Below are 11,941 nucleotides of genomic sequence, written 5' to 3' on the forward strand. Positions count from 1 at the left end.
TTGTTGTTATGTGCCGTCGAGTCAGCCCTGACTCATAGCGACCCCTCCTTGGGTTTCCGAGGCAGTATCACTACGGAAGTAGGATTGCCCAACCTAGTCTACTCTAAAACAGGAGATCTAGTTGTTTTTTTTTTTTTTTTTAATATGCTTAAGTACCACTGGAGGGCGGGCTTTGTATTAAAGCCTAGATGTTTACTGAGTGAGTGAGAATAACTGAAAGGGCAAACCATGTCTAAATTACCTATTTGCCATTTTAAATTGTTTACCTTAGAAGTGAATCCACCTTACTAAATAGGGTCTAATCTGCTGAATGTAAAATATCATTTCTAAATTACTGCATTGTTTTAGGCATTACAGTACATAATATATTTAGGCTTCCTTCTCCACATCTCACATAAACTTTTATTTATAAAAATGATTTTGTTATTAAAAAGCAGTATGTATACTGAAATTAAATGAAAAAATGTTGGTCAGATTTTTAAGTAGGAGGGAGATGTTTCTATGAAATGCTATTTCGTAGAGTATTGACACAGACAAATCCACAATAGTAGGTTATTCATAAATGCTGTACAAAGAAAGTAATAATATGATAAAGTGACTCGGTGGCTGCTTTAGGTTGGATTCTTAGGAAGGCCTATCTATGCCGAAATGAGATTGACTGTTAGCTCTGTGAACAGGCACCTTGTTTGTCGTTTTATCCATCACTATATCGTCATCACGTAGAACACTGGCACAATGTAGAATGCGAAATATTTAGCAATTGTGTGTGTGAAGATCTTCTAAGGCAGTTTTATTTAATTAATGTTTACTATATGCCTGATATGCCCAGAAGAACTTTTAATGATATCTCATTTTATCCTACAAGTACCCCATGATCATGGGCTCTGTCTTTCAAGGGAAAAATTCCAGATCTGTCACATACTGGCAATGTAAGCTAGATAAGAGCTTCTGTGTTACATGGCTCAAGATGTACTGCATTTTTATAGTTTGTATCTTATCTCATTATCAGTTGTGACTCCTTTCCATTGTGCATAACCTTTTAGCTAAAATGCCTTAGTTTTCTGAAGGAAACTAGATTGCCACACTTTTGTAGAGTTGTATATCTGTCTATAATGAGAAATGCTTAATGGAAAACTTTAAACAGACTCAGTGACTCCAGTCCTAGGTGTATACTCGAGAAATGAACGCAGAGGTCTACACAAAAACTTCGTGCATGAATGCTATAGTAGCATTATTCGTAATAGCCAAAGGTGGTAACAACCCAAATGTCTACCAGCTGATTGGTGGATAAACAAAATGCGGTATATGTGTACAATAGAATATTATTCAGCCATAAAAAGGAATGAAGGAATGATACATGGTGTACCATAGATGAACCTTGAAACCATTATGCTAAGTGAAATAAGTACAAAATTCCACATATTAATCAGTTCCATTCATATTTCCAGAAAAAGGAAATCTATGAAAAAAGAAAGTAGAGTATTGGCTGCTTACAGACAAGGAGGAGAAAAGAATAGAAGGGTGATGGCTCAGGGGTGTGGAGTTTTTTTAGAGGGGTTATGAAAATGTTCTAAAATTGATTATGGTAATGATTGTATCTGAATATTACTGAAACTCATTGACTTTTGTATTTTGAATAGGTAGGTTGGTATGTGAATTATATAGCATGTCAATAAAGCTGTTAAAAAACTTTTTGTTTGCTTTTTAGTGTTTCATTGTTAGAATACTTGAAACCTGTAGCATATTGGATATTGCATAAAGCAAAGCATGAAAATGATAGCCAGGACCAGAAAGAAAATACAGGTTTAGGCTCATCACTCCAAAGAACATTATTTTATGTCCAAGTTCTCTCTTCTTTTCCCTCTTCCCAGTGAATACTGAGATCCATTTTTTTTTTCAACACTGACTTGACTTTAGGGTCAGATGGTGAATGAAAACCAAAAATTCTGATATCTGTGTCCAGGCCCCATGTCAGACCAACTAAATAGAAATAGAGGAGAAAGATGAGAGGTGGCCAGGATTTGAATTGTTTTCAGAGCTGCCCAGCTGATTCTAATGTACTACTGGGATTGAGAACCACTGAATTAGGACTAATTCTTTTTTCTGTGGAGTCCTTATTTATATGCCATTTTTCCTGTCTAAGCCTGTTATGGAATGGAAGATAAATGAATTCACTGTGTGTGTATGTTTGCTGCTGCTGCTTCTAAATAGCATTTAGTTCAGCAAAGACATGAAGGAAGGGATATGATCCATATAATTGATAATATAAATACCTAGGAGGTCCTGGTTGGTGCAGACTGTTAATGTGTTTGGCTGCTAACTGAAAGGTTAGAAGTTTGAGTCCACCCAGAGGCACCGCAGAAGAAAGGCCTGACCATCTACTTCCAAAAAATCAGTCCTTGAAAATCGTACAGAGCACAGTTCTGCCCTGATATACATGGGGTCACCATGAGTCAGAGTTGATTCGACAGCAGTTGATAATGTTGGTATGTGCTGTGAGTGGTCTCCCACTCATAGCGACCTTATGTACAACAGAACAAAAGCCTGGTCAGTCCTATACCAGCCTCATGATCTATACCTGAGCCCATTGCTACAGGTAATGTCATCCATCAGTCCATCTTGTTGAGGGCCTTCCCCTCTTTCATTGACCCTCCGCTTTACCAAGCATGACATCCTTCTCCAGAGAATGGTGCCTTCTGACAACATAACCAAAGTAGGTGAGACGAAGTCTGGTCATTCTTGCTTCTAGGGAACATTCCAGCTGCACTTCTTCCAGGACATATTTGTTAGTTCTTTCAGTAGTCCAAGGTACTTTCCACATTCTTTGCCAACACCACAACTTAAAACCATCAACTCTTCTTCCTTATTCATTCTCCAGCTCTCACACGCATATGAGGTGATTGAAAATACCATGGCTTGGGTTAGGCACAGCTTAGTCTTCAAGGAGATATCTTTGCTCTTCAGCACTTGAAACAGGTCTTTCACAACAGATTTGCCAATGCAATGTCTTTTGATATCTTGACTACTGCTTCTGTTGGCATTAATTGTAGAACCAATATGAACTCTTTGACAACCTCAATCTTTTCTCTATCTATTGTGATGCTGCTTATGAGTTCAGTTGTGAGGATTTTTGTTTTCTTTATATTGAGGTGTAATCCATACTGCAGACCTGAGTCTTTAATCTTGATCAGTAAGTGCTTCAAGTCATCCTCACAGCAAGCAAAGATGTGTCCTCTGCATATCTCAGGTTGTTAATGAGTCTCCCTTCAATCCTGATGCCACATTCTTCTTTATCTAGTCCAGTTTCTTGGATTATTTGCTCAGCATACAGATTGAATAAGTGTGGAGAAAGGATACAACTCTGACACACTACCTTCCTGATTTTAAACCATGCAGTATCCCCTTGTTCTGTTCGAACAGTTGATAATAGTGTATATAAATACCCACATAGGTTAGATTCATTATGCTTGGTGATTGCTAATTTCAGTTTGTAGTTACAATCTTGGAAATAATTATTTCTCTGATTTACACATCAGACCGACATAATGAGAAATGAATTTGACAGATTGGCTGCTCGACAACCAATTGAATTGCTCAGTATGAAACGGTAAGTCCTGTTTCTGAGTTCAGCAGAGTTCAGTCATTGTTCACTTGAATTTATTAGTAAAGTTGTAAATGTTGGGGGTGGGGGAGAACCTATGCGTTTCTGTTTTGTTTTGTTTCATATAGTAGTAGTTCATATAATACTGTTTTAATATTGAAAGATATTCTTTGCATCATTTAAAAGTGCAAAAATATTTAAATTCCTACAACAGGGGAATGATTGTAATGTGAATTGAAGTTCATGTTTAAGAATTCCCAAGGAAATACCCCTGATTAAACATCTAGTTCTTCTCTAATCACATGCATGTACTATAATCAGTGTTAGGAGTTATCATTACTCTGCTTCACTCTTATAAAAGACAGCATTAATGATTGTAGTGTGCCTGGTTAATAGTTTGACTTTGGCTTTGCTGTCTCTCCTCCCATGCCACTGTTTCTCTTTCCTTTCTCCTTGGGGTAGGGGGTAGGCACCCTTTGTTACTTTCTCTAAAACAGAGAATTGGATTGGTTAACATCTGCATTCCTTTTCAATGTTAAAATACTGTGGAACGGTGAGAACCACTGGTAATGTAATCTGTCAGAGCAGAGTCCTGCAAGAGAAGGTGTGAGAAAACTCGATTTGGCCTTTGTCTCTGGTTCCCGAAAGATAACACTTGGAATCTTGAGTAATCAAAGTATCTTTATCATCACCTCCAGACAACACTTGAAGATTTGTGCAAACAAGTGGGGGCTGGCCAGGCTGCAGAGACCACACTTGGAGGGAAAGTCCTGAAGGGAGAGGAACGTGATTTAGTTAGTCATGCATATACATTGAGGGCTTCCCCCCGCCCCAGTCCTACTTAGGCAATGAGGCTAAATAAAGTCCATAAGCCACTCCTTGGAAGGAAGGTTGGACAATCTACTTCCGTAGTGTTACTGTCTCAGAAACTCAAGGAGGGGTCACTATGAGTTGTCTGACTCCACGGCACATAACAACAACAGCAAGCATGAGACTTCATGAGCTTCCTGATTGGAAAAAGAGATCCATGCACAGGAGATACAGAGGGACATGAAGACTCTGTAGCTTTCTTGTACTTTGTCCTGTGTATCTCTGTTTTTTTCTGATTGTAATAAATTGGTATGATACGCTCTATAAATTCTGTGAGTTGTTCCAGGGAATGAATCAACCTACAGGGGCAGTGAAAGCCAGCAAGGGCTGGCATCTGCTTATTTGGCAGTCTGAAGGATTGTGTCCTCTTAACTTGTGAGCTCTGAAACAGTTCTGGTTGGCTGGAGTCAGAGAGAGAGTGACATTTGAAGTAGCTAGTGACAAAGATGGAGAAATGAGGAGAGGCTGGATCCATTTCCCAATGGAATTTGCCCACCATGCCTCTTATTTAGCACAGTGGGATACGTGAACAACAGGGCTGTCCTTTCAGCATACTCTAAGAAGGGCTTGAGTCTGTGGGGCTATGTGTCTTAGTCTGAGTTCTCTAGAGGAGCAAAACCAGTGAAACATATCTAAGAGAGAGAGAAATTTACTTTGAAGAAATACCTCACACACTTGCGTGGGCTGGCAAGTCCCACATCCATGGGTTAGACAACAGGCTGAAGACCTCTGCTGGCTCACCTAATTCAGGGGCTGATAAGCCCAATATCTGCAATCAGGTGGCAGTCTCTGCTGGCTCAAGGAGTTGTGGGGGTTGGCGAATCCAAAATCTGCAAAGCAGGCAGCAGGCCAGAGACTTCTGCAGACTTACATCCCAAGAACCAGAGGTCAGGCAATGAGAAGAGTGCAGGGTCAAGAAAGTGAGTGCCCTTTGCCAGTTTGGGTCTGAGCTACTGGTCAGGTCGGAACTGGGTTACTGTAGTTTTCTGTTGAATCTAATCACAGGGCAGAGTAGTACTAAGAAACATCCTAAAGGACATACTACTCTTTCTCTCTATTATGTATTATCAGTTCATTTTCCCATTGCTGATCAGGTTAAGTCACATCAGCTCATGTAGTAACTCCCTTCTTTGCCTGTTGATCCAGAAGCAGGAGGAACACAAAGTGGCTAGGTGACATTCTTAACTTCCAGTTCTATGGAATCAGTGTTTCTTCTGGTGGGAGTATTCCTCCCTATGGAACTAAGACCTTTAGATCTAGAGACAGGATCACGGGGACAAGAAGCAGAAATTTTATAAGTACGTCACTAGGGGTAATAATGAGTGGTACCACTCTCATTCATACCACTTAATTGTTGGACTCTCGAATCTTGGCTGCGAGAGAAACAGCACCATATGCTGAATATTGGTTTAGAGCATATACAGCCTCCTAGAGAACATTGCCCCAACCCTGTAAGGCATTGCCACCTACCTGGCACTGTAATTTGCTTTAAAAGGCCATTCTATCATTCTTTCAAGCTAGCTGCTTCAGGGTGATAGGGAACATGGTAAGACCAGTGAATAACCTGAGCGTGGGCCCGTGCGGCACTTCATTTGCTGTAAAGTGAGCCCTTTGATCCAAGGCATCAGAGGCATTTCTTTCGGGACCCGAGTGGCAACTTTCAGATCGTTTATGTAGCACTTGGGCTGTGACTCTGAAGCCCTGAGCTCATCTTTTTCTGACACCATTTTGTCTAGTGAAAGCAGGACCCACCAGCCATCCAGCTTCCGTATACTTCTCATTCTGACAAAACTGTAGAAAAGTATCATATATACAATCACCCAGATCCTTGTTTCTCACAGATATTTGATACATTGGTGGTGATACTTATTGCCATGGCACACCATAGATTAACAGTGGCTTCTTTGCTACTGAAAATAGAGTCAGTGCCTTTAAGTCTAGCCAGACCTGAGAACCAGTTCAGAAAACTCATCCTTACGATTTTATTTCTCTTAGAACAATCAACCATATGAAATTAAAAGGGTGGCATTTGCCCAGGGTTAAAGCTCAGAAGGCAGGAAGGGATTGAAAGGAATGACAAAGGAAAATGATAAACACAGGGAAGAAGTGAGAAGAGTGCTGTTACATTGTGGAGATTGCAATCGAGGTCACAAAATGTGTATGAATTTTGAATGGAAAACCATTTTGCTCTGTAAACTTTCACCCAAATCACAATAAAAATTAATAGCAAAAAAGATTTTGTTTCTCTGGAAATATCCTCGGTGCCAAATGTCTTAGTCTGGGTTCTCTAGAGGAGCAAAACCAGTGAAGTATATATAAATATAGAAAGAAAAAGAAATGCCTCGTGCAGTTGTGGGGGCTGGCAAGGTTCAGATCTGTGGGTCAGGTGATAAGGTGAAGATCTCTGCTGACTCCAGTGGTTGCAGGTGCTGATGAACCCAAAATCTGCAGGTCATGCGCCAGGTTGGAGGTCTCTGTTGGTGCATATGGTTACAGGGTTTGATGTATCCAAAATCTGCAAATCAAGCAGCAGACCAGAGATTGATTCAGTCTTCCATGCCAAGAGCCAGAGATTCGTTAACAAGAAGAGTGCAGGGTCAAGAAAGAGTGACCTTTGCTAGACCATCCATTTATTTATTGGAAGCAGGCCACACTGCCAAGGAAACATCACTTTCAGTTGATTGGCTGCTTACATTAGATTGCAAGATGGAAGGAGACTGCATGGTATCTGCCAAACTACTGAGAATCATAGTCTAGTTGAGGTGACACATATCTTTAACCATCACACCAAGGTACTAGAATTTCTTTTTCTTGTTCTCCATTTTCCTCTTTGGCCTGAGTGATGAAGACAGGACAGAGCTATGAGGTGGACAACTTCTAGGAGTCTCACATGTTTTGTTGCCTCTGCTCTAAACATTCCTAATATGATACCAACTCCATTTTGGCAGTATGTTTCAAACTGTAGATAGTGACCCATGAAGCAGTGGGTTGTGAAATAAATTTAGCAAAGCATCACCAGCACTTTTTAAAAGAAGTCAATAGGAAATATCAGAGTACATTGCTTGTAAAAGTAATATTTTGTGAAACTTTAGTTATGCATATTTATGTACTGAGTCACAGGGTAAAATATATTTCTTACTGACACATATATTTGCTGGCTATACTGGCAGTGTTAAAGAAAGTGAGAATATGACATGAGGTCCAAATACAAAGAATTATTATATTCTCCATCTTTTTCTCTAGAGGGGTATGTGTGTTTTACAAGTGTGGTAGCATAGCACAGTTTTCCATATCTTACTTTTTTCCTTTAATATATTACAGACATCTTGTTATTAAATATTCTATAACATCATATAATAGCTAATATAACTACTGTTTATGAATGTATCATAGCTTGTCACGTGTCTTTCTATTGACATTGAAGTGAATGATTTTTTTGCAATTGTAATTAATGATGTTCAATCTCATTTGTAAATTAATTGATTCTTAGGATAAGGGGGTTTCTTATTGCAAAGTCTGCATCTTATTTTTAGTCTTAAGTGGTATTTACAATATGCATAGACCCCTGAGACACTCTCTTAGGAGGAATTAAGGTCTAGGGGAATATATTTTATTTTCCTTTTTTGTTGTTTAATTTCAGATATGAGCTTCCAGCCCCTTCCTCGGGTCAGAAAAATGATATTACTGCATGGCAAGAATGTGTAAACAATTCTATGGCCCAGTTAGAACACCAAGCGGTTCGAATTGAGAACCTGGAACTAATGTCACAGCATGGATGCAATGCCTGGAAAGTATATAATGAGTAAGAAGTATTTCTTTGCTGAGTTTATTTGTTTAAAACCCATTCCACCACCAGCTTTGTTATTTTCTAAAGTAGGGGGCAGGGATTAAGCTAGGGGAAGAGGAGTGAAAATAAATATTGCTAGACTCTGGCTTAGGACTATACCCTAAATCTACCAACCCATATAAAAGACTACTGCTTTTGAGACTTACCTCAAAGTTTAGGAATACAGAGGTCTGATTTACAGACTACTATCTGGTGAGAAGGAGCTCTGGTAGTGTAGTACCTAAGGCACTTGACTGCTAACCAGGAGGCTGGTGATTCAAGCCTATCACCTCAGAAACCCAAGGGGGGTCGCTATGAGTCGGGGCCGACTCAGTGGCACATAAAAACAACAACATTTGGTGAGATATAATCTTAAATGTGGGAATTCTTTATGACTATAGAATTAACCAGAAAGGATTTTGCTGCCAGAAACTTCCAACCTCTGAGAACCTATTTCTGTTCTGTGTTACTGGCTTTACCATTTATTTTCTGTCTAGAGTTTAGTTTCCTTATTTGTAAAGTTTGGGGGTTAGATTATGTCTTTGGTCCCTTGGAGCCTAAAATCCCCTGAGTCTCTCAGCAGTTTAAGAAAAGTCCATTAAATGTCATGACTATAAAACTATTTGTTGGAGTATGTTTCCTGAAGCATAACTGTATAAAGTAAAGCAAGACCTCAACATGATAAATACCTTTTCTCAAAACTTCAGACAATAGTGTTTTAACTTTCTATGGCAACATAATGATCCAATGGGCAAAATTTAGAGTTTGGAAAATAGTACATAACGTATACTATGTTTCTTTTGTGAATTTGTTGCCAGAGGGAAAAAAAGAAAGAATGAGGTCAGGGTTATTAAGACATTTAAGAAGCAGATTGATCAAAAACATGTCTGTTTCACAGTGTGGAAAAAATGTGATCTTATTCTTAAGAAGGTTTATATAGTTTGAGAATACAAGATGTTCTATGCAAAATAACCAGTAGTCCATTTTGGCATTGTAGGTGCAAATGCTACATGTGTGTTTGATGTATAAATTACCAACATTCAAAGAAGGGACGTTAAGAATGAGGGTCATTTACCATGTATAGAGTTGGCAGACAGTGGTTCTACTAGTGTATTTGTATGTTTTGTAAGAGTTCCTAGGTGTATAGTAGAACTGACAACGACAAGGTTGTAGTTTGAATATTTAGAGAAGGAGAATATTCCAGGAATGGGGGAAAACATGGATGCAGAGGAAAGAACATTGAATTCCAAAGAACATTGCTTTTAACTTGTCTGTCACTTGCCTGGAAACCTTTAATAATTCCTGATTACCTGCAAAATAAGGTCCAAACTATTTAGCATGGCATGGAAGGCCTTCTAAACTTCCATCGTAGACTTTCACTCAAGCCAAATGACTCCTCTTTCTGATAATCATGAACCCGGCTTCTAGTCTTTGCTCATGCCTTTCCTCCTTCTGGAATGGCCTTATCTCTCCTACCCAAATTCAACTTAAGACCCAATTCAGGTCTACTTGCTTGTCTTCCCTGATTGAAATTCTCTCTAAAATTATTTCTGCCTTCTCTGAGTAACTATGTACATGTACATACTATGTACATCATTTATTTTTCATTTAATCACATAATGCTCTGTAGTGTTTAACTTTTCCTCTGAGCATATTTTGTCTCCTCCAAACCCAGTGGACACGTCTCCAGAGGAGATGTACTATATCTTATCAAAGTAAATTTTCTTTCCTCATGCAAAGTTTTGAAGGTGTCATACCTATGGGCAAAGAGCTTTTAAGTCTAAGACAATCTTCATGCAGGACTGCTGAAGAAATAGTATTTCAGTAATAAGGAGAAAATACTATACTTGCAACTTAGAATTTTATGACTAAGGGGAAACCTTTAGAAAGAACAGCCCCTGATTTTACAGATAAAGTGCAAAGCTACAGCATCGTCAAGTGGGACTCATCTAAGGACACACATCTGTTTAGGGCAGAGCTGGGACTAGAACCCAGGTCTTCTGACTCCCTTGATAACAGTGGAGTCCGTTTCATTTAGAAGTATCACTGTGCTTAAGAAGGGACCTATGTACTTAAAGAAGATGGAAGGAGGGTATTTTAGTCTGGGTTCTCTAGAGGAGCAAAACCATTGAAGCGTATGTAGATATATATAGAGAAAATTTTATTTCAAATTGTTCACTCAACTGTGAGGTAATGGCTCATAGAATTATGAGGCTGGTAAGTCCTAAATCCATGGGTCAGGTAGTAGGTTGAAGGTTTCTGGCAGAGTGAAGGCTTCTACTGGTTAATGTGGTTGCAGAGGCTGATGAATCCAAAATATACAAGTCAGGAGGCAGGCCAAAGGCTTCTCAAGTCCCAGGAACCAAAAGTCAAGTGTCAAAAAAAAAAAAAGTGTAGGATTGAAAGAAGAGAGCAAGCTTTGCCAGAACATCCATTTATATCATGGATCCAGGCCACACTTTCAAGGAAACTCCTCTTCCAACTCATTGGCTGCTCATATCAGTTCATAAAATTGAAGGTGATTAGTGTCTGCCAAACCACTGAGAATCATAGCCTTGTCAAATTGACCTGTAACATTAATCATCACAAAGGGTGAAGGCAGCAAATAAACTAGGCTTTCGGTAAGAGGTAATTCAAAGGAAGACACCCTGTTAATGGTCAGAGGCCAGAAATAGAGTATTAATTTTTTTTTTTTTTCAATTGTGGTAAACATGAACAAAACATTCGCCGTTTCAGCATTCTTCACAAGAACCGCAGTTCAGTGACAATGGGCTCAACACGCTGTTCAGCTACCACCCTTATCGGTTCCCACATTTTTCCATCACCCTTTACAGAAGCTCAGTGTCCCATAAGTGAGTACTAAATTTGATAGTCCTCTGCATAAAGTAGTAATTGAAGCTACATGAATTGGGATGAGCTGAGGGAAAGCCTAGGGAGACACAGCTGTGTAAAGAATGACTCTTGAGACAATTACAGCTAGTGAAAGGAAAGCAGTCAGAGATAAAAGAGTAATTCAGGTAAGCAGCAGGAAATTTGAGTCACAAAGTCCAGCAAACAATGTTGAATCTGGAGCAAGAGCACAGCAGAGCCAATAATGGTTGAAATGGACCAGAAAGGTGATTATCTGCTGCCTTAAAAGGAAATTGAAATAATGTGTGAATTATATCTCACTAAAGCTGTTATTTTCCAAAGAAAAGCAATTGAAATCTGCTGCTGAATCACTTCTTTAATGATAATCATATGGTATGTCTGTATCATTCAGCCTTTCCCTGTGCTGGTCAGAGCAGACTTGGACTGGACTCTGTATCTCCAGCCTTCCACAAAAGTTTCCTTTTCCTCTCCTTTCTTGAGTTAGTAGTAGACAGGAGAGAGTGCTAAGATAGATATGGATATAGAAATACACAGATAAAAAGCGGTCTAAAGGTGTGTCCCTGTGTCAGGTATTTTTCATCTATGAAAAATGATGACAGTTTAAGAAGTGATATAAATGCTCAAAATCAGGGTAAACTTGGTTCTAGAGTTGAAAAGACCTGGAATACAATCCAACTCTGACACGTACCTCATTCTTTTTTTTTTTTTTTATTAGGATTTGGGTGAAGATTTACAGAGTAAATTCACTTTTCATACAGCAGTTCACATATACT

General features: G+C 39.1%; 1 protein-coding gene across 1 annotated transcript in view; it reads left to right on the forward strand.

The window, feature by feature from the left end:
* The window catches only part of BCAS2 (BCAS2 pre-mRNA processing factor), a 26,214-nt gene that overhangs the window by 1,305 nt on the left and 12,968 nt on the right, over nt 1–11,941 (forward strand). Inside the window, exons 3-4 of the mRNA XM_007948915.2 lie at nt 3,537–3,607; nt 8,112–8,273. Of these exons, the coding sequence (XP_007947106.1) occupies nt 3,537–3,607; nt 8,112–8,273 (233 nt within the window). The remainder of the gene's footprint in view (nt 1–3,536; nt 3,608–8,111; nt 8,274–11,941) is intronic.

This window comes from Orycteropus afer, unplaced genomic scaffold, assembly GCF_000298275.1.
Source record: "Orycteropus afer afer isolate SDZICR_OR568_19922 unplaced genomic scaffold, OryAfe1.0 scaffold00010, whole genome shotgun sequence".
NCBI classification, from domain to species: Eukaryota; Metazoa; Chordata; class Mammalia; order Tubulidentata; family Orycteropodidae; genus Orycteropus; species Orycteropus afer.